The sequence below is a fragment of the Gekko japonicus genome, unplaced genomic scaffold, assembly GCF_001447785.1.
Source record: "Gekko japonicus isolate JY-2015 unplaced genomic scaffold, Gekko_japonicus_V1.1 scaffold2076, whole genome shotgun sequence".
In the NCBI taxonomy this organism is placed as follows: domain Eukaryota; kingdom Metazoa; phylum Chordata; class Lepidosauria; order Squamata; family Gekkonidae; genus Gekko; species Gekko japonicus.
Genome location: NW_015166482.1, coordinates 246,456 through 273,168, shown reverse-complemented (window position 1 = coordinate 273,168; position 26,713 = coordinate 246,456). Strand labels below are relative to the sequence as shown.

Sequence of the window (26,713 nt, the reverse complement as noted above, 5' to 3'; positions counted from 1 at the left end):
GGTGCCGGGATGGGGGGGAGAGTAGAGAGGGCCGAGCGGAAAGCTGCTCGACCCTCGCTTTGGTGCCGGGATGGGGGGGGAGAGAGCAGCGAGGAGCCGGGGGGGGAAAGGCAATGTGGGGGGAGATCAAGGGGGTGTGGAGGAGAGAGGGGGAACCGGCGGGATGGGGGGGGTACTTACCTCCTCCTGCTGCTTCCTCCTCTGCCTCCCCCCCCCCGCGAGTATCGCGGGTCCGCCCCTTGTCAGAGGCTATTAGCCACAAGGTATAGATAGGAACTCTTGGTCTGGGGCAGGTGATGCACTGTGTTCTTGCTGCTTGGGGGGGTCAACAGTGGGAGGGCTTCTAGTGTCCTGGCCCCACTGCTGGACCTCCGGATGGCACCTGGTGTTTTTGGCCACTGTGTGACAGAGTGTTGGGCTGGATGGGCCATTGGCCTGATCCAACATTGCCTTCTCTTATGTTCTCATGCTCTTATCCATTTTCTCCAGGGGAACTGATCTCTGTTGTCTAGAGAGGAGTTGTAATCCCAGGGGATCCCCAGGTCCCACCTGAAGGCTGTTATCCCTAGTGGAAACTGGCAACCCTCGAATTTCCTTTTTAATTTTTAAACTGTAATTTTGCTAGAATATTTAAACTGCAGCCAAAATTTACTATATCACTGAGCCTTCCTAACCTAGGCTGCGGTCACACGGAACATTAGCCACGCAAGAGAGACGGAAGACTGGCGGATTTTCCGGGCGTGATCTCACGGGCACATCTGGGAAGCGTAGCGCTTCCGTGGCACAACCGAGGCTTCACGGCGAAAACGCGCAGCAAAAAACTAGTACCTCGGAGGTACTAGTTTCCGGAAACCACGGGGCAAGGGCGGGCGTCTGATCGCGTTTCCGGTGGCATCCGGCGCCCGCCCATGTCCCCGTGCACAAAAGGTTTTTTTCCCCCCAAGTCTCCGTGGATGCGCACAAGCACCCAACGGAGCATGCGCATTTGTCGTGTACACAAAAAGAAAACCAGTTTGCCGCACCACGCGCTTCTTCGTTGCGCGCAGGCTTGTCCTGTGATCTGCACCTCTCCCTACCCACGGAACCTCCACGGTACCTCCACAGGACCTCCACTGGAGGTCTGATCGCTTAACCGCGCGTTAGTTTGCCCCGGGGCAAACAGCCACGCTTCCCCCCGCATTTTCCTGCCTGTGTGACCGGAGCCCTAGTAGGATGGATCAGTTTTTCCTAAATTCGCTCCGCGTGCCTGAGAGATGTGTTCTTGTTTTTCAGACTGCAGTTGGCAAGTTAAAGCAAATGATCGCGCCTTCTATGAACAGCCACAATTTATGAAAACGAAGTATCTGTGCCTTGCGACAAGTAAATATTCAGTAAGTAGGTTTCTTCACAGAGGATAGTAACATATGCTAAACTATGATAAGATGCATTTCAAGTATCTTCTCACCCCGATTGGGAACCCAGAGTAACTTACAATATGGTACTGGCCTGCCTTGCAGGGGCAGTGTAAAGATTACAGCAAGATAATATGTGCAGCTCTTTTGTGAACGCACTAGGTAAATGGTAAGAATTCGGTCATTTTTTAAAAAACAAAACAAAACCTTCACCTGGAGATGAAAGTTTTGTTTGTTTTCTTTCCATTCTTAGTTCTGCCTGATACATTTCTGGGTTGTTTTTTTCTTTAAGGGATTGATACGATCTTTAAAGACCAGAAGCTGGTTAAGACTTCCTGCAAAATATTAAACCTTCAAAGTCTGTTTCAGATGACTTGTCCAAGGCAGTGACCTGTGGCAAAGTGGTTTGCATAATGCACTAGTCTAACCAAGGCAGCTTAGAGGAAGATTTAACTAAAAAAGAAATGTTTTACATGGCATGGAAATGGAATATAGTATATTTAATGTTCTATCGGAATTAACCCCCCCTCCATTTTATGTCCTCAACAGGGAAATGCAATTAAAACTTACAAATATAACCCAATCACCTTCTTGCCATTGAATCTACTTGAACAGTTTAAAAGAGCTGCCAACTTCTATTTCCTGGTTCTCCTTATTTTACAGGTAAGACACATGTAGAGTTTTCTGTATAAAGCGGGGATTCCTGTTCTTTTGTACTCAGTTTAGCAGTTAAGCTTGAAAAGGGCTTCTGTAAGAATTAGACCCGTGGACACAGTAGCATTCACAGCAAGCCGATGTTCCGTTCCTTGTGGTTTCAACTGGATTGTGAGCCTGCGACTTTGGCACACATGCTTTTTAGCTGGGATCTTGTACTAGGGCATTTGCCCTGATGTGGATGATGGCTAAATGCCCAGTGTGGGTCTTCTGGCTAAGCAGCTGCCTGGGTGGGCATATGAGAAGGATGACATTGCACTGCAAAGCCTCGGCTCACTCGTGGGCATTGACAGGGTGGACATTGACGGGCATTACCTTCCAGATCCAAGCTGCCGTCAGCTCGGTCCAGACCGAGTCCCCGTGGCTTTGCTGTAGGAGCTCAGGCTCAGCATTCACATGGGAGGGGGCAACGGGTGAACCTTGGGTGGGGTGACAAAATACCTTGACCGCGCATGAAGCTGCCTTGTACTGGATCAGAACACTGACCCATTAAAGCCAGTATTGTCCGCTCAGACTGGCAGCGGCTCTCCGGGGTTTCAGGCTGAGGTCTTTCACACCACCTACTGCCTGGGCCTGTTAACTGGAGATGCCGGGGACTGAACCTGGGACCTTCTGCAAGTCAAGCAGAAGCTCTACCACTGAGACGTGGTCACTCCCCAGGACCTGGAGTCAGTGCTTGACCCTAGACCCCTTCTTTAGCCATACCCGGAGCTGAATTCACCTGCATATTTCCATCATTTATTGAACATTGACAATAACTGGTGTGTATATTCAGCTCCGTGCACCTTGGCATCTAGTTATCATCATCATCATCATCATCATCATCATCATCATCATCATCATCATCATCATCATACCTTTATTGGCATTGTAAAAGGGAACATTAAACGAATACATAAATATTACGAGTCAAAATATCCTAAGGCATCTAGTCATGCTGGCCACATGACCACGGAAGTGTCTTTGGACAGCGCTGGCTCTTCGGCTTGGAGACGGAGATGAGCACCGCATCCCTAGAGTTGGATTCGACTGGCTTTCGAGCAAGGGAAACCTTTACCTTTGCCTTATATTCAGGTCACGGTGTTATAATGCTGATCAGCCTCTGTGGCTGAGCTCATCCATTTGCCTTACACAGGAAAACGTGGATTGGGGGTGTGTGCATCTATGAATAAGACATGTAACACCCTGAATACATCTGTTCTTTTTTCTTTGCCATTGGTGTGTGAAAAATGTTATGTTGGGGTAGAGGGGATCACTTCTTCCTGGAAGGGGATGTGGCTCAGCGGTTGAACATCTGCTTGGCATCCAGAAGGTCCCAGGTTCAATCCTGGGCACCTCCAGTTAAAAGGACCAAGTAGGAGGTGATGTGAAAGACCTCCGCCTGAGACCCTGGAGAGCCGCTGCCAGTCTGAATAGGCAGTACTGACTTTGACGGACCAAGGGTCTGATTCAGTATAAGACAGCTTATTGTGTGTTCATGTGTGTCTTTAGCAGGGTTCTCAGAATAGGTCTATGTGAGAACATAAATGAACATAAGAGGAGCCATGTTGGATCAGGCCCATGGCTCACGCAGTCCCACACTCTGTGTCATACAGTGGCCGAAACCCAGGTGCCATCAGGAGGTCCGCCAGCAGGGCCAGAACTCCAGAAGACCTCCCACTGTTGCCCCCCAAGCACCAAGAATACAGAGCATCACTGCCCCAGGCATAGTGTTCCATCTACACCCTGTGGCTAATAGCCACTGATATGTTTATGTAGTCCCCTCTTGAAGCTGTCTGTACTTGTAGCAGCCACCCCTTCTTGTGGCAGTGAATCCCACGTGTCAATTACTCTTTGGGTGAAGAAGTACTTCATATATTATTTATTTACTTACTTATTTATTTATTTGAATTTCTATCCCGCCCTCCCCGAAGGCTCAGGGCGGCTAACAGGGCATACTGCCAAGTAATAACAATAAACAATATAAAATGTTAAAATACAATGAACAGTTAATACACAATTAAATAAACATCATAAAACATTTCCAGTGCTCCTCTATTCAATTCCAGATGTTAAGAATTTTAAGATTTTAAAACCAAGATGGCGTTCTCTGTGGCTTAGCTAGACAACCACAGCAATGCGAATCCCACTGCCCTGCCGTCCCCTAAACACGTCCCGTTCCCTCCAATGATGCCTGCACCAATATGCGGAAATCCTGGGTGTTGGTGGAACAATAACTGTGGCGGCTCCTATTCGAAAGCCTGGCGGAAGAGCTCCGTCTTACAGGCCCTGCGGAACTGTACTAGGTCCCGCAGGGCCCGGATCTCCCCTGGGAGCTTGTTCCACCAGGTAGGAGCCGCCACCGAAAACACCCTAGCCCTGGTCATCGCCAATTTGATGGTCCGGGGGCCTGGAACGTCCAGGAGATTTTGCTCCCCCATCTCCCATCCTTTCTTACATAACCTCAGTTCTATAGCTTCCTTGGAGGTTCAAATGTGACATCTAGATTGTAGGTGTGCCTTCTGTGGCCATCTCGTTATGCGGTGTTCCAGTGTTTGCTTAACTTCCTTTGAGCATCTCAAAGTCCTGCTTTGAATCCCTGATTGGGAGGAAGGCTCCTTAAAAAGTGACTTAAATAGAAGCATGAAAATAAATGAGGGTCCCTTCGGATGTTAACTTTGTTTCGTGTCATTTTTTTAACGTTGTTCCACAGTTGTTTCACTTTGAAGAAACTCTGCCTGATGTAGGGATGTTTTTCATTTACAGGCAATCCCTCAAATCACTACCCTCTCTTGGTATACAACCTTGATCCCTTTGCTCCTGGTGCTGGGCATCACCGCAATTAAAGATCTCGTGGATGATATTGTAAGAATCACCTTCTTGTTGTTCTTTTATGGTTTCCGGGCTGAAGTCAACGACACCCGGGAGGAAGTGGGGCAGGCCCGTAGCTACACTGGGGCATTTCGGGGCCTGGCCCCCTGACTTCCTGCCAAGGCCCCCTGACTTCCATGCAGCCCCCAGGCCCCCCAACTCTCTGGGCTGCCTGGAGGACTCCCCGCCACCGCCCCTTCCCCGCGTGCAGCTTGCTTCCCCGCGTAGGCAAGCAGACTGCGAATGCTGCAAAAAATGAGTTCTTAAATTTTTATTTTTATTTTTTATTTTGTGATGTCAGTGCCCCCCGACTTATTTAAAGGCCCCCTGAATTACAAAATCCTGGCTACGGCCCTGAAATGGGGGCATGAGCTGGCATGGCAGCAACACACTGGCACCCTCCCATCACTTCCAATGAAACAGAGGTAACATGGTGGATGCTCTAGCATTTTGCAAAAACTTTGTGGCAAACCAAAGAGTTTTTGTGAAATGCTAGAGAGTTTGCTGTGTTTTCACCAGAAGGGAAATGAGCGTGCCAGCACAATGCTGGAGCATGTGTCTTCCCCCCCCCACACACACACCATTTCTTCCCTCTGCCTCTGGTGCACAGGATGCCAGGATGTTCTTTGATTAGAGTTGCCAGCAGTGTTCCCTCTAAGCTGAGTTAGTGTGAGCTAGCTAAAAAAAAAATTAGCCTCCGGCTCACACATTTTTGTCCTAGCTCAGGAAGGAGGGCTCCAGAGCAAGCTAACTTATGCAGGAGCCAAATTGCTCGCTGACAACTTTAATGCCAGTAGCTCACAATGTAGAATTTTTGCTCACAGGACTCCACAGCTTAGAGGGAGTGTTAGTTGCCAGGCAGTGCTAGGCAGTGCCTGGCAAGTAGCAGTGGGTGGGTAGGGATATGGGGAAGGCTTTGATACCAGCTGTGACATCATGTCACTAATGGTAGAAAAAATGGAAATGACATGGGTAGATCTAGGAATTGCCAGAAAGTCTATGGTAAAACCTTCCTATGTCACTTCTGGGGGGCTTTTTAACCTAAAGTGACATGATGCCTCAGCTGGCTTTGGCAATGTAACTAGAGCTTCTGGAAAGATCTTCCATCTCCTGGTGGAAGGAAGAGCCCTTGAGGGTGTAGAATCCTGCTTTTCTTTACTCCTTTTAGATAGTGCAGCTAAAGGGAGCAGGAGTGATTCGTGCTCTACTCCGTCTTGTGAAACTGCATTTGAGGGCTGGGAAGGAGCAGCAGTGGACACCCCTCCCTATTCTATGCCATCAGAGTCTCAATGGACGGTGGGAAGTGCCGTCAAGTCGTGGCCAGTTTGGTGTAGTGGTTAGGAGCGCGGACTCTAATCTGGGAGAACCGGGTTTGATTCCCCACTTCTCCACATGCAGCTGCTGGTGTGACCTTGGGTCAGTCATTAGTTCTTTCAGAGCTGATGTCTCTAGGGCAGTTCTCGGGAAAGCTCTCTCGGTCCCACCTACCTCACAGGGTTTTGGTTGTGGGGAGGGGAAGGGAAAGGAGATTGTAAGCCGCTCTGAGACTCCTTCGGGTAGTGAAGGGCGGGGTATAAATCCAATCTTCTTCTTCTGATTCATGGCAGCCCCTTAGGGTTTTGAAGGCAAGAGACGTACAGAGGTGGTTTGCCATTGTCTGCCTCTGTGTAGCAACCCTGGACTTCCTTGGTGGTCTCCTATCCAAGTACTGACCCTGCTTAGTTTCCAAGATTTGATGAGATCAACCTAGCCTGGGCTAGACAGGTCGGGGCTCTCAGTGGATAGAATACATCATGAGAACCTAAGAGAAGCCAATGTTGGATCAGGCCAATGGCCCATCTAGTCCCGCACTCTGTCACACAGTGGCCAGAAATACCAGGTGCCATCAGGAGGTCCACCAGTGAGGCCATCAAATCACTGTAGAAGCTGAGTCAGAATGGAACTATAATGGGATGATATAAGGTCTCCTGTCATCTTCCCAATTCAGGCTCGACATCGGATGGACAATGAAATCAACAACCGCACGTGTGATGTGATCAAGGATGGCAGGTATTGTGTACTGACCTTGCCTGGTCTGTATATCTATTCAGGGTATCTGTGCAAACAGTAGATGCTTTCACACATGCTGAATAATGCTTTTTCAGTCCACTTTCGTTGCACTTTAGAACGGCTTGCAAATGGATTTCCCCATTTCACACAGTGAAAGTACATTATTCAGCGTGAGTGAGGGCACCCATTGTCGGTATCCTTGGGCTTTTCTCAGTGCTCTGTACAGTGGCTGAGAATGGAATTGATGCTGGTAGGAATTGCTTTTCCCTAGACAAGTTGCCTCTTCCTCCACTCACATGGAATATGGAAAACAGGTACAGGTCTGTCAGTTTGGTGTAGCGGTTAAGAGTGTGGACTCTAATCTGGGAGAACTGAGTTTGATTCCCCACTCCTCCACATGCAGCTGCTGGTGTGACCTTGGGTCAGTTACAAGTTCTTTCAGAGCTGTTCTCTCAGCAGAAGTTCTCGAAAGAGCTCTCTCAGGCCCACCTACCTCACAGGTTGTCCGTTGTGGGGAGGGAAAGTGAAAGTAGATTGTAAGCCAATCTGAGACTCCTTTGGGTAGTGAAGGGTGAGGTATAAGTCCAATTTCCTCCTCCTCTTCTTCTTCTCTGAATACAGTTTGCATCTGCACTAAATAACAAAATCAGAGTTGGGAGTATTGCTTCCAACTTAAGCACAGTTCGATTCCAAATGCTCAAAAATGGGGAAAACCTGAGCTTTCAGTGGATGAAAATTAGTAGAGTCGGAACTGAGTCAGCCCATTGGCTATAGGGAGGGCAGAATTTTCAACCTCCTTCGTGCTGGGCTTCTGGTTCCTGAGTGAATCAGAACATAAGGTAGATTTGATAAGACAGCAGAGAATCTGGGATTTCGAGACTCTTTCATATTCCTTCGTATTTATAATAAGCAAAGGGCTGGTTCTCGTGGTCACATGGACTACTTGGAAAACATGAGGTCAACTGTTTGTTAAATGGACTGTGACTCAGCATTATTTCTCACAAGCACGTCACTGTAAAACAAAAAATTCAGTTCTGAGATGCACCACATTGTACAATCAAGATAAACTTCTACCATTTTCATCATGAAAAGGCATACGCTCATAGTGTTCCCAATTTATTCACAGCATAGAGTGGAACTTTTCTTTTGCTTATGAGGTTCACACAGCCACAGTCTTAGGAACGGCTATAATCTTCCACTGTGTTCGTAGACAGTTGTTACAATCACTGCCAAGGTAAACCGGTTCTGCTCTGAGTAAAAGGAGGTATTTATGTTAAATAGAACTGCATGGTTTTGGATGCAAATTTCAGGAAAACAGGACGAGAGACTGAGCAAGTGTAATGCTGAGATAATTTTATGTACAATACCAATCTATGGAATTTCAACCATCATATTAAAAAATTAGTACTTCTAGCCTCCTAGGACCATTAATTTTTTATGGGGGAAAATGTGATGCCTTTGATAATCAGGTCAGCAGGGAGGGGACAAAATTCTGGAAGGGCATGAAGCTCTGTGAAATTGTCACTGGTGTGTGGGTATAAATTTCAACGTCCCCCTTTATTGAAGGGAAAGGGGAATGTGACCTTAAGAAGAAAAAAATTAAATGATCGTACTGCATTGTGTGTGGTATATCCAGGAGATCCTTGGATTGTCTAGCAGCATGAAGCTCTAGCTCTTTTTTAGCATTATGCAGTGAGCTAGTCCTATTGGGGGGGGTAGAGAGAGCTGTGAGTGACCCAAGGTCACCCAGCTTGGCTTCAAGTGGAGGAGGGCGGAATTGAGCCCAGTGCTCCAGAATAGAGTCGGTCGCTCTTAACCGCTGCCCCGTGCTGGCTCCCTACTTTAGAAGAATAGTCACTGCTTATCAGCCAGTTTGGTGCAGAGGTCATTTCGGGGGGGATCGCGGTTCCCCCGGGTGAGGTGCGGGGGGCGGGGCACATGACGAAGACCCGCCCCCTGCTTCCGGCCGCCCCGCTTCCGGCCCTCATTCAGCCAGGAGGAGGCAGGAGAAGAGGGAGGGTAAGTTGCTTCCTCCCTGCCTCTCCCCACCCCTGCCTGCCTGGGGCCAGGGAGAGCCTTTGCGGGGCTTCCTTGCACTCCTGCTGGCCTTGCAGGTCCACCGCCGGGCCCCTCATGGGGCTCGGCAGTGGAGCTGCAAGGCCGGCGGCGGCGACCGGAACCGTTGGGGGCAGGGTGTGTGGCCTTATGACACACTTCCGGTGATGTCAGGGGGTGTGGCCTTATGACACACTTCCAGTGATGTCAGGGGGTGTGGCATATGCTAATGAGTTATGCTAATGAGTCCCCCTAGCTCTTTTTCTACGAAACGACCCCTGGTTTGGTGTAGTGGTTAAGAGCAGCGGACTCTAATCTGGAAAACCGGGTTTGATTCCCCACCCATGGAGCCAGCTGGGTGACCTTGGGTCAGTCACAGTTCTCTCAGAGCTGTTCTCTCAAGAGCAGTTCTGTCAGAGCTCTCTCAGCCCCACCTACCGCACAGGGTGTCTGTTGTGGGGAGAGGAAGGGAAGGTGATTGTAAGTTGCTCTGAGACTCTGAGTGAAGGGTGGGGTAAAAATCTTAACTCTTCCTCCTCCTCCTCCTCCCAGAGTTGTTTTGAGGGTAAGACGGGTGGCAGCCATGTAAGCTACCTAACAGCTCCTTGGAGGAAGAGTAGGATATTAATAAGAGGAAGGGCATGGGAAAATATGCATGGTACAGAGAAAAATAACCTTACGGATACCAAATACCGATTCCTTTACAGCATTGTGTTCATAGAGAACATTCAGCTATTTTTCTAACACTGTTCAGTTCAGGTTTGTGCTCTTTTTATGATGTAAGATACCTTGTCATTTCAGGTTCAAAACTGCAAAATGGAAAGACATTAAAGTTGGTGATGTCATTCGACTGGCAAAGAATGCCTTCGTTCCTGTAAGTGAAACGATCTTTGTGTTCGTTTGTGTGATTTTGCACTGAAACTCTGGCAGTATTTCTGCATGCATTTTAACTCCCTTTATTCCTCTTTTAATCAGGCAGATATCCTGCTGCTGTCCACTTCAGAACCCAACAGCCTTTGTTACGTAGAGACAGCTGAACTAGATGGGTAAGTACAAAGCCCCAGTAGGCCGAAATCCAGTGTGTTGCTGTGTAAGGAAGGAAGCCTTCGTAAGCAGGCCTACCCAGAATCCTGCTCAGGTCTGTTCGGTGGGGTCTTATACAGTAATTCTTGTATAAGTGTCTCTGCTTGCTGTCTTAACCACTGCTGTGTAGGTTGCCAAGTGGGTGCAGGGAGCGGGTAAACCCCCGCTTCGGAGGCCCGATTCCCGCCGCGGCGGAATCTGGCCCCAGGGGGAACTCCGCCCCCCGAAGCGCAGCGTGGCTGCGTCACCAGAAGTGACGCAACCACGTCAATCACGTTGAGGGCGTGGCCCCGATCGTCAGAGGGAAAACTCTATGGTTTTCCCTCCGATGATCAGGGCCACACCTTCAACATGATCGACGTTGCATGTCACTTCCGGTGACATGCTGGCAGTGCGTGCGCGCCTTGTGCGCACGCACACACATCGACGGACAGCTCCCAGAGCCCAGCAAGGCTCCCCCGCCGGTAAGAAAAATTGACTTGGCAACCCTACTGCTGTGCCATTTTTCTTTTCTGTTTTTCAAGCAGCTTATTAATTTTCTAAGATGAAAAATTGTGCAGTACCACCTTACATGTCTGAATGCCTAGAGTGGGGGGTCCCTAACATAGTGGCCGGGGGTGGCATGGTACTCACCAACACCTTTATTGATGCCTGCCAAGTGTTTTTAGAAAGAGGGTGGGGCTTGAGTGGGCTTTTGCCCAGCAAGGCCTCTGATTGGCCATTGGAGATTTGATTGGCTGTGCAGTTTTTTTTAAAAAAATGTTGCTTTGGTAGCAGCTGCCGCCACAGCACAAGGATCTTCACTGTGTTGATGGAAGGTAAACTGCAGCAGCCATTTTGTGACAGGCTCTGTCTCCTGTAGCAGCCATTTTGTGACTGGCTGTGCCTCATGCAGCAGTCATCTTTTCTTAGCCATCTTGTGCTTGCGCCCACTACACTGTATCAGAAATCCAGTTGTGCCTGCCAGCTCAAAAAGGTTGTGGATCCCTGGCATAGAGAAATGGCGTCTCCCAGACACCTGGGATCCATCAGAAACTGAGAAGCATGTTTGCAGCCTGAATACTTTTGAGATCAGCATCCTAGCGCTTAATGCATTATATTATTCCTGATTCTGTGTATAGCACTTTATAAGAACATAAGAGACGCCAATGTTGGATCAGGCCAAAGGCCCATCCCGTCCAACAGTCTGTGTCACACAGTGGCCAGAAATACCAGTGCCATCAGGAGGTCCACCAGTGGGGCCAGGACATAAGACGCCCTCCCACTGTTGACCACCCCCAAGCACCAAGAAGACAGAGCATCACTTGCCCCTGAGTCCCTATCTATACCTTGTGGCTAATAGCCACTGATGGACCTTTGCTCCATATCTATATATCTAATTCTCAAGTCGCCCCCTGGTGTGCAGATGCTTAAATCCGCACATCGGGGGGACCTGGGGGGGAGGGAGAGGTTTGTGCGCACGTAGGTGTTAATCCCTCTTTGGGTGAAGAAGTACTTCCTTTTATCCGTTCTAACCCGACCGCTCAGCAATTTCATGGAGTGCCCACGGGTTCTTGTATTGTGAGAAAGGGAGAAAAGTACCTCTTTCTCTACCTGCTCTATCCCATGCATAATCTTATAAACCTCAATCATGTCTCCCCTCAGTCGTCGTTTCTCCAAGCTAAAGAGCCCTAAGCGCTTTAACCTTTCCTCATAGGGAAAGTGGTCCAACCCTTTTATCATTCGAGTTGCCCTTTTCTGCACTTTTTCCAGAGCTATAATATCCTTTTTAAGGTGTGGTGACCAGAATTGCACACAGTATTCCAAATGAGGTCGCACCATTGATTTATACAGGGGCATTATGATATTGGCTGATCTGTTTTCAATACCCTTCCTAATAATCCCCAGCATAGCATTGGCCTGAAAGAGCATGAAAGCTCTTGTACTACTTTATAGAATATTTCCTGAGGAAGATCCGTTTTTTGAAACATTGTTATAAAATCCGGAGACGACACTGATGTATTCTTATACAAGAGCTAATCATTTTTTTTTTCTCATTTAGTGAAACCAACCTAAAGTTCAAAATGTCACTGGAGGTAACAGACCGGTATCTTCAAGAAGAAAGCACTTTGGCTGCCTTCGATGGTTTGTGCAAATACGCTTTCGCGTTTTTCTTTGCAACTGCCTGGTGTGATTTAAGATGTGAAAAGAAACACAAGCCCTTGGGATGCAACAGAGAAACTGGGTGGGGTGTTCACACCCAGTGCTTTGATTTCCCACCCAAGCTTTCTACTGTGTCCCAGGAGGGACATGGGAAGACGTTTCCATGGGGAAGGAAAGATCTGGGCCTTCCCTCCCTGTGGAAACAGAGTGCTGTACCTCTGCTGGGACACAGCTTGCAGTTGGCATTGTAGGGTCGCCAGGTCCCCCATGGCCACTAGTGGGAAATTGGGGGGGATAGGTTTATCAGATCCACATCGGGAAACTCCTGGAGATTTGGAAGTGGAGTTTGGGGATGACAGGAACCTCAGTAGGGGACAATGCCACCGAATCCACCCTCCAAAGCAACCATTTTATCCAGGGGAGCTGATCTCTGTAGTCTGGAGATGAGCTGTAGTCTGGAGACCACCTGGAGGCTGGCATCCCTATGGCATTCTGATCCCTCCATCTCCAGGAAACTACTCAGAGATGTGGTAAAAGCTTCAATGGGAATGGGCTGCCGACCTTCAGGCGGGGCCTGGAGATCTCCCGCTATTACAATTGACCTCCAGACAATCAAGATCAGTTCCCCTGGAGAAAATGGCTGCTTTGGAAGGTGGACTTTATGGCATTGTCTTTTTGTAGAAAAAGGCCAGCAGGAACTCATTAGCATAACAGGCCACACCCAACAGCAGGAACTCATTAGTATATTAGGCCACACCCCTGATAGCACAGCTTATTGCCATATTAGGCCACACACACCCATGTTACCAGAAGTGTGGTCATCCAGCCACACCCACCTTTTGCTTCTTATTCTGTTTACTTTGTTGTCAAAACCCTGGGCTTTTTTTGTAGCAGGAACTCCTTTGCATGTTAGGCCACCCCCCCTAATTGTAGCCAATCCTAATGAGTTTCTGCTGTTGGGCGTGGCCTATTATGCTAATGAGTTCCTGCTGGGCGTGGCCAACTCAGGAGCCAGCCGGAACTCCGTTCCTGTGCGTTCCTGCCCAAAAATAGCCCTGCATTGTCCGGTGCCTCCCCAAACCCCTCCCTCCCCAGGCTCCGCTCCCAGAATCTCCAGGTATTTCCCAGCCCAGAGTTGGCAAGCCTAGGTAGGGTCAGGACATCTGCTGCCACCGGGGAGTTGGCGTGGGCTGCACGACATAGTTCTCACATGTTCATAACTAAAGCCCGGCACAACACGACCAAGCAGACAATAAAAGCACAGATAATTAGCCAGCTTAAAATGAATGCCAGTTTCCGGACTAAAACACACCATTAAAAAGGTAGTAAAGCATCAGCTCCTGAACTGAAAGCCTGGATGAAGAGAAACATTTGGGCCTGGCATCTAAAACGGAGTCATGTAGGTGTCAGATGAGCCGCAAGGGGCAGGGCGTGCCACAGGCAAGGTGCCACTACTGAAAAGGCCCTGTGTGCTCGCCACCCACCTCAGTTCTTAAGGGCTTGTGAGGCAGATCTTAACTGGTGGGCTGGACAATATGGGGCCATATGAACCAGTGGGCCTGAAATGCTATAATGCCATTTCATGAGTTCACTGGACATCTGCTTTTGGAATTATTATTTTTTTGTAAAACAAAGAGAACCAAACCAGGCATTCAGTTGTGTGCGTGTGTGCTTTTGATGTAGCCAGTATGGTGTAGTGGTTAAGTGTGCAGACTCTGATCTGGGAGAACCGGGTTTGATTCCCCACTCCTCCACTTGCAGCTGCTGGATGACCTTGGGCAAGCCCTAGTTCTGGCACAACTGTTCTTGAAACAGCAGTTTCTGTCAGAGCTCTCTCAGCCCTGCCTACCTCACAGAGTGTTTGTTGTGGGGAGGGGGAGGGAGAGGAGTTTGTAAGCCGCTCTGAGACTCTGGGTGAAGGGCGGGGTATACATCCAATCTCCTCCTCCTCTTCTTTTAACTCTTGCCTCTGAGCGCATGCTTCCTCCACTTTTGGGGTGCATATTGTGATACAAAACTTGAAGAACCCACTCATTTTCAACTTCACTGATCACAAGCATACCTGGGCATGGGACAATGAAAGTGGGGCTCATCCAGGAGGGGAAGCAGTATGGCAAAAAATGCTCCTGTACAGGGCATCCCTTCAAGCTACAGGCAGGGTGTCTCTGCCACAATTATGGCTGCAAGCAGCTGGAAATGTGCTGTTGCTTCAGACTTTTACTTTTAAATTTAAGTAAGTGTGTCAGTGTTGGGCCTTCAAGCCATTTTGGTGTAGTGGTTAAATGCACAGACTCTAATCTGGGAGAACCGGGTTTGATTCCCCACTCATTCACTTGCAGCTGTTGGATGACCTTGGGCAAGCCATGATTTGGTCAGAGCTGTTCTTGAAAGAGCTCTCTCAACCCCACCAGGGTGTCTGTTGTGGGGAGAGGAAGGGAAAGGAGCTTGTAAGCTGCTCTAAGACTCCGAGTGAAGGGCGGGTATAAATCCAATCTCTTCTTCTTTTCTTCTTCTTCTAGTTCATTGGGTGTAGTACAGGGAATACCCCAGCCCCCACCACTAAGCATTGTTGATAGGGGAGGGGAAAGTGGCACCCTTATTGGCAGGCATTGGGAGACCATGGCGGAGGTACCAGGGCCTCAGCTGTAGAACCATGCAGGCACACAGCTGCTGAATAGCTAGAGGAGCCCAACATGGGCGTGGGGTGATGACATCACTTGCTGGTGCCAAGTACCACTTGCCCCTCCGTAACTGCACACCTGTGTAATCTCTGCCAGCCCTTGTGACACCTGCCAATAAAGGCACCGTTCCTTTTCAACAGTGTTCAGGGGTGGAGGTTAAAGATATTCCTTGCGCCACTACCCTATGAGTCACCTCTAAAACAGGATATAGTGAAATACTCCTGTGGTAAGCCAGCTTTTGTGATCCATTTCTTTTCCTCCCACCCGTCTTACCAGGCTTGGTAGAATGTGAAGAACCCAACAACCGGCTCGATAAATTCACCGGTACTCTGAAATGGAAAGGAAGGAGTTACGCGGTGGATGCCGACAAAATCTTGTTACGTGGCTGCAAAATCCGAAACACGGACGCTTGCCACGGGCTTGTCATATTTGCAGGTACTAATGGGGTGGATGAGGTGCGGCTGCTACCAGCTCAAACAGAGAAAATTGCATTTATAAAGTTTATACCGGGGAGGATTTCCACTACAAGAAACCCTATGAGAAATAATCCCGTGTACCTGTGTAGTGCTAAAAGATTCACAGGTGTGTTCGGACACTAAGAAAACACATCTACATTTGAAGTATTAATAACTGTGACATTTATACTGCAATATTTAATGTGCCTTTTCAGGAGCAGACACAAAAATAATGAAAAACAGTGGGAAAACACGCTTTAAAAGAACTAAAATAGACTCCCTTATGAATTACATGGTATATACGGTAAGGTGTTTAATTTCCTTTTGGTTTTGTTGTGTACAGAAGGCATGCCACGTTAACTGTTCGCTGTTTTTTTTTTAAATCATGATTCATGCAACATTGGCATATCCTGGCACGAACTTCTTGCTTCTTGCTCTTGAAGTAACCTTTCCCAGATACCCATGCAAGTGAGCAGCGGAATAGCCTCCCTCCATATCCATGGGTGGATAGCCATGATATCTAGGAAAGGGCGTGACAGTTCTTTTGTGAGTGAGATAGAGGGACAGGTCCGGATTAAGGAAACATTATGCATATACGGGAGAGCTCCGCACACAAAGCTGAGACTATTGTTCACTGTTCTTGCTTCACTGTTTCCTGCTGCTAGAGAGGCAAGTCACTTTGGCAGAGCAGTAGCTTGTCTCTTTGGCAGCAAAGTGCTGCGGGGGGGGGGAATACAGTCTTGGCTGTGCACACCTTTTTAGATGCAGATTCTCCAGTTCCTCTGACTAGTCATAATTGTATTTAAGTCCACTGTTTGACTGAGTAGCAGCATGGTGTAGTGGTTAGAGTGCCCGACTAGGATCTTGGAGATCCAAGTTCAGATCCCCACTCTGCCATGGAAGCTTGCTGGGTGACCTTGTTCCTGCCATTTTCTCACAGCCTAACCTGCTTCACAGTAAGGGTGTGCAAAAATAAAACAAACCCACACAGTATTTTTCAGGTTCGGGTACATTAAACCCCCCAAAATCGGTATTTTCCGATATTCCCGAATCCCTTTAAACTTGCTGCTTGAAGAAGGTATTTAAAAGGATTGCAGTCCCTTTAAACGCCTTCCAGGTGAACTTGCCGCTTCAAAGTTTACTCACAGCACGGCTTGCGAAAGGCATTTAGAGGGACCTTGTTCCCTTTAAATCCCTTTTGCAAGCCACACCACAAGTGAACTCTGAAATGGAGAGTTCACCCGGAAGGTGTTTAAAGGGAAGGCAGTCCCTTTAAACATCAGCTATTCAGTGGCCCTGAAAAATCCCAAATATTTTCGGGATTTTTCAGGCTTGGCTATTTTGTATGGCTTTAGACAATACCTAGTGTTGTATTTGGCTGAAAAAATAACCAGAGTATTTTTTTCAGCTCAGTAGTGCCTTCGCACTACTTCACAGGGCTGTTGTTGTGAGGATAAAATGAAGGAAGGGAGAACTATATTGTGAGCTGCTTTGAGTCCTCATTGGAGAGAAAAGCAAGCTATCATAAATAATTGAAAAATCCACACCCTGGGGCCAGATACAGTTTGGGAGGGCATTTGTAGAAAGCTGGGTCAGATGGGTGGCCTGGTGAGCGAGGGGGGGGTGATGAAAAGGGTGGGATAACCCCAGTGAGTTGCATTGTCCCCCCAGCACTTGTAAATGTCTCAATCAATAAATAATAATAAATTAATTATACCAAGTGGGAGACAGCTTGTTGTATACGTTGGTGCTATGCAAGTTAAGAGCATAAGAAGAGCCCTGCTGGATCAGACCAGTGGGTCCATCTAGTCCAGCATCCTGTCTCACGCACTGGCCAACCAGTTATTCTGGTTTGTAGATAGTTTGTACAGAGAGCTGGTTTTCTGTCCAAGCATCAGCTATTTGGCTTTGTTCATGGTGGTTAGAGTTATGGGTATAAAAGATGATGAGGTACACTTTCACCTTACAATGGATGGTTTTGTTCTTGTATGTTCCAGATCTTTGTTATGCTCATCTTGGTGTCTTCTGGCCTGGCTATTGGACACACTTACTGGGAGCAACAGATTGGCAATATTTCTTGGTATCTCTATGATGGACTGGACTATACCCCTGCCTACCGTGGTTTCCTTAACTTTTGGGGCTACATCATTGTCCTTAACACCATGGTGCCCATTTCCCTCTATGTGAGGTAACTTGGTTGTGAATGACTGCACATTCTGAAGCTCTTGTGGGTGGTTAAGGGTTCGTGAGATTTCGATCCAAGGAGTTTTTTCTTCGTTTTGTTTTGTTTTGTTTTTCTGGTAACCCATGAACAGAGTAATTTCATTTTTTCCCCTTGTTTCCCTTTGCAAGCATAAATCAGAACCAGCCTTATATTACAGCAGTCCCGGGAACTTCTCTGCGAATGTGTAGCTCAGATAAAATAGGTGTATCTAACTCAGCATTTAAAACGGTCAGTCGCCAGAACTAGAGGGTTGTGATTCAAAAACACAACCACCTAGAAACTTATTCTTGACTTAATCCATCAGGTGGGCCATTTCTAGTCTTGGTCATAGGACAGATCCTAAACTTGCTTGAAAGTAATCCCCACATAAGTAAGTCAGATTTCCTACTAAATATGTTTAGGATGGCAAGCTGAGTGTTTTATTTCCCGCAAACACGCCAGGCGGATCCACATATTTCATGTATTATTATCCTTTATGGACTTCATACTCTGCTGCTTTGCAGAAGTCCGCCAAAGGGGCTTGCAGAATTTAAAACTGTGCCGCCTGGCCTTTAAGGGATTTGGAGTGGGCCGTGTGGTCGTGTGAGCCCTCCACCCGGAATCTCCATACTTCTGCAGGGATTCTCTCCTGCCAGGCTTAACCATGGTTAGTTATGTCTCCCTTGACATTAACCGTAGCTAATGCTAACACAGGTTTTGCTCCATAACTAGAGTTTGGTCTAAACCAGGATGTGAAATGAAGGTTTTAATGCCTGAGCCTGAGGAGGGTGGGGTTTGTGGATGGGAGGGCCTTCAGTGGGTTATAATCAGGGCTATTTGGGGGCAGGAACGCACAGGAACGGCGTTCCGGCTGGCTTCCGAGTTGGCCATGTCCACGCCTACAGCCAAAACCTCTGCGCGTGCGTGGCTACAGAGGGAAGGCCTGGAGAGCGACACACACACCCCGGCGACTCTGAGGCGGGCGGGCCAGGGGGGGGCCTGGAAGGATTGGGGAGGCATTTAAATTACCTTCCCTTCCCTTCAAGGGCTGGCTTGGCCGGGCGTCCCCCCGCTGTAGGGCGCCCGGGCAAGGCACGGGGGGTGTGTCCTAATATGCTAATGTGCTGCGTTGTCAGGGGTGTGGCCCAACATGCTAATGAGTTTCTGCTGTTGGGTGTGGCTATGCTAATGAGTTCCTGCTGGGCTTTATCTCCAAAAAAAGGCCCTGGGTATAATGCCACAGAGTCCACCTTCCAGAGAGGCCATTTTCTCCAGGTGAACTGATCTGTGTCACCTGGAGATCAGTTGTAATGCCAGAAGGTCTCTAGCCACCACCTGGAGGTTGGCAACCCAGTCCAACCACTGTGCCGCCACCACCATCATCATGGCTAAAGAACAGTGTTATGACAGCACCAGTCCTCTGATTCCTCCGCGTTTTGGTGATAGATTCAGATAGTTTAAGCGAGGGGAAGGCATAGGGTGTTTTTCACCTCTGCTCCAAAACCTCCTTAAGTGCAGGGTAATGAAAGCGGTGCCCTGACCTGGACGGCCCAGGCTAGCCCAGATCCCATCAGATCTCGGAAGCTAAGCAGGGTCAGCCCCGGTTCGTACTTGGATGGGAGACCAACCGAGGAAGTCCAGGGTTGCTACGCAGAGGGAGGCCATGGCAGACCCACCTCTGAATGTCTCTTGCGTTGAAAGCCCTACGGGGTTGTTCTAAATGGGATGCAGTGGGACAGCACATTCCATCACCAATGACAGTGGTATTTATTCTGGGTTAATTAAGTAATCCCGAGTAAATGAATTTGGGTTTGCAAATGCCCTCCACAAACGTTTTTGCTCGATATAAGTATTATTTTGAATCTTGGCTACAGATAATTCTTAACTGGAGCATTTTCTACTTATTTTCAAATCCCAAGCTAGGTATTTCATCTATGACCAATGTCCCCCCACTTATTGCTTCATATAATTGCACTGCTAAGGTTTATCAGTAAGCATCCCGCCTGGTTCACTTGCAACCCTGAAAACGGCATAGTTTTCCTTTTGTGCTCTGAACACCTCCTCAAGGCTAATGTAATGATGTGTTGCCTCATTATCCCCACCCACCATCAGTGTTGAAGTGATCCGTCTGGGCCAGAGCTATTTCATCAACTGGGACTTGCAAATGTATTACCCAGAGAAGGATACAGCGGCCAAGGCCAGAACCACCACTTTGAACGAACAGCTCGGACAAATCCATTACATCTTCTCGGATAAGACGGGGACGCTGACGCAGAACATCATGGCTTTCAAAAAGTGTTGCATAAATGGACACACCTATGGTGAGTTTGGCGTTCTTTGGGGTCTGCCAACGAAACTGATTTGTAGAAGGTTAAGGGGTCAGAGAGAAGGCGGTACTGGTCCATTCAGGCATATTTGTGGAATTAAAAGATACGGTTGTGGCCATTGGCTTGTGGGAAAGGATTCGGCAGTTCATGGAAATTAAGCTGGCCAACATATTTAACCAGAATAGTTAAACGGAACATCAATGTAGAGAGCATTGAGAGAGAGAAATGTTATCTCCCTCTCCCAAATACTAGAACTCAGCATCCAATGAAACTGAGGGGCAGTAGGTTGAGGGTGGACAAAGGCAGATAGCACTTTACACAGAGAGTGGTTCAAATGTGGAATCCGCTGCCAGAGGATGTTGTGATGGCCACAGGAATAAACAGCTTTAAAAGGGGATTAGATAGATATATTCAGGGCTATTTTTGGGCAGGAACGCACAGGAACGGAGTTCCGACTGGCTCCTGAGTTGGCCACACCCAGCAGGAACTCATTAGCATAGTAGGCCACACCCAACAGCAGAAACTCATTAGAATTGGCTACAATAGGGGTGTGTGGCCTAACATGCAAAGGAGTTCCTGCTACAAAAAAAAGCCCTGGGTTTTGACAACAAACAAGGTAAACAGAATAAGAAGCAAAAGGTGGGTGTGGCTGGATGACCAGACTTCTGGTAACACGGGGGCGTGGCCTAATAGGCTAATGAGTTGTGCTGTCGGGGGTGTGGCCTAATATGTTAATGAGTTTCTGCTGTTGGGTGTGGCCAATTATGCTAATGAGTTCCTACTGGGCTTTTTCTACAAAAAGAGCCCTGGATATATTCATGGAGGATATCAGTGGCTACTAGCCATAGTGACTGAAGGGAACCTCCACAATCCGAGGCTCTAATCCTCTGAATCCCAGAGCCAGGAGGCAACATCAGGGGAAGGTCTCAGCCTCTATGACCTGCTGTTGGCCACCCAGAGGAACTGGTTGGCCACTGTGTGAGACAGGATACTGGACCTGATGGGCTACTGGTCTGATCCAGCAGGGCTCTTCTTATGTTCTAAATGGACCAGTGGTTTGGCTCGGTATGGCAGTTTCAGATGTTCGGTGTATAGATGTGTCCTAACTGCTTAGTTACTCCCCCCTCCCCCCTGGTGCTTTTTAGGGGCATCTGGCTGACCAGTGCTGGAAACTGTGTGCTGGGCTGGGCTGTTCATGATCCAGCAAGCTATTTCTTCTGTCAGATTTGGAATTTGCTTTCCTTTTCAGGGGAATGCAGGGATAAGACAGGACAGCCACGTAATCGCCCTGAGGTGAGTGGTTTTCAGTACCGAGTAGTCCATCCAAAGGCTATGTCATCTATCAGGATTCAAGAAGTGAATTCAATGGTTTGGATCCATCCAGCTTTTCCACTCAGTTTTGCTCAACTCCCTTTCTTACTGCATTCTCAGTCCCACCCGGCTTTCGTCCATGATCACCCCTTTTGGGAGGTCAAAGTGGACCCCTCCCTTCCTCCCTTTCCACAGGTGGAAAAGTTGGTTGGATCCATCCCAGTGTTTACTGGGGTAGCATTGATTTCTTTGCATTGTGGGATCTGAAGCTCCTTAAATAAGCTCAAGACCTGTATTTGAGATTGTACGGCAGAGCCAAGCAGTGCTCCCTCTAAGCTGGGGAGTCTTGTGAGCAAAAATTCCACTTTGTGAGCTGCCAGCATTAAAGTTGTGAGCGAGCGATTTGGTTACTGCAGAAATCAGTTTGCTCTGGAGCCCTCCTTCCTGGGCTAAGACAAAAATGTGTGAGCCGAAGGCTAAAAGACTGTGAGCTGGCTCACACCAACTCAGCTTAGAGGGAACACTGGAGCCAAGGCTATGCCAACTGCTGCAGGGCTACCGAACCAATCAAAGTCACAGGATGGGGGGGGGGGGCTGTGGCTCAGTGGTAGAGCCTCTGCTTGGCATGCAGGTCACAGGTTCAATCCCCGACATCTGCAGTTAAACGGATCAGGCAGTAGGTGACGTGAAAGACCCCTGCCTGAAACCCTGGAGAGCTGCTGCCAGTCTGAGTAGACAATACTGACTTTGATGGAATAAGGGTCTGATCCAGTATAAGGCAGATTAATGTGTGAAAAGGGCACACCTACTCTGTCAGTTGAGCTCATGAACCGGCAAAAACGAAGGCTGGCCGTTAACCTAACCCTTATGCTTTCTTCTTATGCAGCAAGTTGACTTCAGCTGGAATATACATGCCGATGGGAAGCTCGCCTTTTCCGACCAGTATCTGATAGAACAAATCAGATCTGGGAACGAACCTGAGATCCAGCAGTTCTTCTTCCTCCTTGCCATTTGCCACACGGTGATGGTGGATGCCAGCGAGGGTACGTTCTGCCTTGTATAGATCAAAAGTCACGAACAGTCTGTCGTGATTCACTTGTAATAGTAAGGCTGGCCTAGATGGGTTTACATAAGAACATAAGAACATAAGAGATGCCAATGTTGGATGCTGGCCTAGATGGGTTTGATCTAGCGTCAAAGTAAAGTGACAGCTAGAGGTAGCATGCGACTGCAAGGAGGCTGGCCATAACTGGTTTGAGGCAGTCCAGCCTGGCACTAAGGTATTGCAGGAGGATTGCATCAGCTGTGTGCTGATTGGCCAGAGGTTGTATAAATGTACAGAGTGTACAGTGGACTTTTTTCCCTCACATGAATCGATTGCAGCGGAGCACTTTGACACTGAGAACTGTATATAGGTGGTGGCTGGGTGTGAATAAATTCACTGTCTTTGCACCTACATTCTGGACTCCAGTATTCTGTGGGTACTCTAACTCCCTTTGGGCACTGACGTGCCAGCCAGCATTCCGCGCACCACGACACAGTCATCCACTGATACCCACCCACCAGGCAGCCTTGAATTATCTGGAGTGCAATGCAGGCCCGTAGCTATGGTGGGGCTTGGGGGGGGGGGGCTTTGCCCCCTTTCTTAAAGGCACAACCTCACAAGATTTTCTCTTGTAAATGTTTTTTTCAATCATTTAAAAACATTTTTAAAGGTGTGCGCTCCTTTAAGCAGAGTGGGGTGCTGTAGGTGACTGATTCCCACCCTGAGCAAGGGGTTTGGAGTAGGTGACCTCTAGGATCCCTTCTAACTCTGTGTCAAGAAAATGGTCCCCTTTAAGAGAGTTTGTCTGCTCAAGTGTTAGCTTTCTTGACTATAGAAGTTATCACCCGCCATTTGCCGGCTTGTGATCGGAATTGTTGCTTAGGCTGGCAGAAGTGATTAACTTGCAGCAGCTGTGAACTGTCATCTAAAGTGGTTGACAGCTTGCAGTTTAGAGATCTTTCCTGGTAACAGCTTTATTTTGGCTTAATGGTTAATAGGCTAAGGGTGATTGCTAGCATAAGAACACCTATGTAGAATAGACAGCTTGAGAAGACTCAGAGAGAGAGAGAGAGAGAGAGAGAGAGAGAGAGAGAGAGAGAGAGAGAGAGAGAGGAGACTGCCTGTCTGTCTATGTGTTGTCTTTAGTTTTTGTAAATAAAGTTTTGTGTGTTTTTACACAAATTGGAGTGAGTTGACTGGCCAAACCCAGATATCCAGTGCCATGCCTTCCGTCTATCGGAAAATTTATTCTCCCTCCCCCTACCCTTTTGCAGCCTGCTGTCGTCACCCTCTGGGGCTAAGATTCGCAAAAGCCTCCGTGCTTTGGTTTTAAAAGGCTTGATTCCACAGTAGCTGAGTCATAATCCTCAGAATTCTGGGTGGGAAATGCCCCATAAGCCACAAAATCCTGGCTACAGGCCTGGTGCAATGTTATACAGAAGGATCTTCTCTCGAAAGCATTACCATGTATGTTCATGCAAGCGTGACTGGGACATCAGCATTGGACTGCACATGTTTTTCCAAAGGACATTACCTACAAGTTAGCACCTTAAGAGACCAACAACATTTTCAGGGTCTGAGCTGCTGAGAGTCAAAGCTCCCATCGTCTCAAAATCTCATATACCGCCAAAATCTTCTTGGTCTCAATGGTGCTGGTGGGCATGGAAAGTGCCGTCAGGTTGCAACCAACTTATGGCAACCCTGGAGAGTTTTTGAGGCAAGAGACATTCAGGGATGGTTTGCCTGCTGTCAGACTCTTGAACAAACTCAGAGGTCATTTCGGGGGGGATCGCAGTTCCCTCGGGTGAGGTACGGGGGCGGGGCACATGACGAAGCCCCGCCCCCTGCTTCCGGCCGCCCCGCTTCCGGCCCTCATTCAACCAGGAGGAGGCAGGAGAAGAGGGAGGGTAAGTTGCTTCCTCCCCACCTCTCCCCACCCCTGCCTTCCTGGGGCCAGGGAGGGCCTTGGCGGGGCTTCCTCACACTCCCACCGGCCTTGCAGGTCCACCACCGGGCCTTATGATGTCAGGGGGTGTGGCATATGCTGATGAGTTATGCTAATGAGTTCCCCTAGCTCTTTTTCTACGAAACGACCCCTGAACAAACTTACTCTCAGCAACACTCTCTTGGTAGCGATTTGTTTATTGAGAGATGTGAATGCGTCAAGCTAAGACCATCTCGTGTCAGAACTAACTCCTTTGGCGCCAGTTTGGGAATCATACATGATTCAAACAAGCCCCCCACAGTGACCCGTCCAATCAATCCATCCTCTCAACCCACCTAGCCCTAGTGTGTGCCGTTAGCCCTCCTCCTCTACCTGCGAACCTACAGTTAACATTATCTACAATAGGCCGGCTAGCAGAGACAGGCATTCAGGGTCGCTTCACATACTTCCCACTCTTAAGAAAGCAGTTAAAAAGCAGCTAAGCGAAGCAGTTTCCCACCCACACTTGCACTTTCACCATCTGCCTCCCCCAATGCCCAAATTCACAATCAACCAGTGTGGTTTACAGGCCATGAAGATGGAACATACAAAACCCATGGCAAACGAGGTTTCGAGTTTGACACCTGCCTTTGCATAGTGACCCTGGACATCTGTGGTGGTCTCCCATCCAAAAACTAACCAGGGCCAGCCCTGCTTAGCTTCCAAGACCTGACAAGATCAGGCTAGCCTGGGCCATCCAAGTAAGGTATTATGGGACTTAAGTTTAGCTCTCCTACCCTCCTGAAACTGCTTGGGAGCCTATTGTGTTTAAAGGCCTTCCAGCATGCCCAACATTGTAAGGTTTTGACCTGCTTGCAAGGGAACCCCTGATTCGAGTTCCACCTCTCCGTCACAGCAGTGGACTGGGGCAACCCTTATAAAGAACAGCAAAAAAAGGGGGGGCTTTCAATAATTTGACTTTCTTGCCCGTTTTTTGAATTTTGCTTTTTAATAACCTAGGCGATCTCAGCTATCAAGCGGCCTCCCCCGATGAAGGAGCGTTAGTCACCGCGGCCAGAAACTTCGGCTTTGCCTTTCTTTCCCGGACGCAGAATACTATTACGATAAGCGAGATGGGGACTGTAAGAACGTATGACGTCCTCGCCATTTTGGACTTCAACAGTGATCGGAAACGGATGTCAGTTATCGGTAAGGTTTTTTTTTGGGGGGGGGGATCTTGTTTCTAGAAGTGTTTGGAAAGTTTCTCTGCTTGTAGGAGAAATGGCTGAGCCGACTTTCCCCCTCCTCCTTAAAAAGAATTATCTGATGTATGGTCCTTACAGCCTCTTTTGTGCTCCTTTTGTAGTCAGAGATCAAAAAGGTAGTATCCGGCTCTATTGCAAAGGGGCTGACACGGTGATTTATGAACGTCTGCACCCCCGGAACCCTAGAAGGCAGGCTACCCAGGAGGCACTAGATGTAAGTTGTTGTTTGCATTCATCTGTTACACTGGGGCTTCTAACACTAAAGCCAGAGGTTGCTTTGGCGGATGGAATCGGCAACCTCTTTTCCTGCTCTCAGTTCCGAGACAAGTATTTTCTTTATTTCTGGACTGTCTGATTTGCACTGAGCTCTTGGTTTATTGTAAACAAATAAATCGTGATAAAGAGGAATAAACAGGCCCTGTTCAGGCACCATGCTAAATTCTCATTTAGCAAAGAGGCAGTCGGCCTCTGAATCCCAGAGCCGAAGAGACATTCAGAATGCCTCTGAATCCCAGAGCCTTGGCCTCTGTGCCCTGTTCCTGGTTGGCCACTGTGTGAGACAGGATGCTGGCCTAGATGGACCACTGGTCTGATCCAGCAGGGCTCTTCTTATGTTCTTATGAAGGCCTCGGCCTCTGTGCCCTGTTGTTGGCCTTCCAGAGGAACTGGTTGGCCACTGTTTGAGACAGGATACTGGACCAGATGGACCATTGGTCGAATCCAACAGGTGATTTTGGTTTGTTGTGATGTCTGAATTGATCAGCCAATAAACCAGAATCAGAAAACATAGCTCTATTATGTTTTTAGCTTATTTCTACCGCATTATTATCCTGCCCTTTCTCTGAGAAGCTCAGGGCAGCCTATGTGGTTCTCTGTTCTCTGTTTTATCTTCACAACAGCCTTATGAGGTAGGTCAGAGAGTGTGTCATTGGTCCAAAGTCACCCAGTCAGCTTCATCACCAAATGGAGATCTCCCCAGCCCCAGTCCGGCGTTCTGACCGACTTATTACACTGGTTCAAAATGTGTATATGGCCATGGTTATTGTCACTATGGTTTGGTTTTTTGTCCGAATTGGTAAATCATGGCTATGGCTGTTGGTCCATCTCTAGAGACAACGGCCCCTTGAGACAGGAGTGGGGTTGCCAACCTCCAGGTAGCACCTGGAGATCTGCTATTACAGTTGGTCCCCAGACAACCAAAATCAGTTCCCCTGGAGA

The 26,713-nt window shown here is 48.3% G+C and overlaps 1 protein-coding gene across 1 annotated transcript in view; it reads left to right on the top strand.

Moving 5' to 3' along the window:
- Nucleotides 1–26,713, top strand: part of ATP8B1 (ATPase, aminophospholipid transporter, class I, type 8B, member 1) — a 48,020-nt gene that overhangs the window by 4,563 nt on the left and 16,744 nt on the right. Inside the window, exons 2-16 of the mRNA XM_015412133.1 lie at nucleotides 1,273–1,370; nucleotides 1,941–2,054; nucleotides 4,851–4,949; nucleotides 6,943–7,004; nucleotides 9,861–9,933; nucleotides 10,035–10,105; nucleotides 12,184–12,266; nucleotides 15,242–15,400; nucleotides 15,636–15,724; nucleotides 17,418–17,608; nucleotides 19,736–19,944; nucleotides 21,200–21,243; nucleotides 22,148–22,304; nucleotides 25,251–25,439; nucleotides 25,597–25,709. Of these exons, the coding sequence (XP_015267619.1) occupies nucleotides 1,273–1,370; nucleotides 1,941–2,054; nucleotides 4,851–4,949; nucleotides 6,943–7,004; nucleotides 9,861–9,933; nucleotides 10,035–10,105; nucleotides 12,184–12,266; nucleotides 15,242–15,400; nucleotides 15,636–15,724; nucleotides 17,418–17,608; nucleotides 19,736–19,944; nucleotides 21,200–21,243; nucleotides 22,148–22,304; nucleotides 25,251–25,439; nucleotides 25,597–25,709 (1,751 nt within the window). The remainder of the gene's footprint in view (nucleotides 1–1,272; nucleotides 1,371–1,940; nucleotides 2,055–4,850; nucleotides 4,950–6,942; nucleotides 7,005–9,860; nucleotides 9,934–10,034; nucleotides 10,106–12,183; nucleotides 12,267–15,241; nucleotides 15,401–15,635; nucleotides 15,725–17,417; nucleotides 17,609–19,735; nucleotides 19,945–21,199; nucleotides 21,244–22,147; nucleotides 22,305–25,250; nucleotides 25,440–25,596; nucleotides 25,710–26,713) is intronic.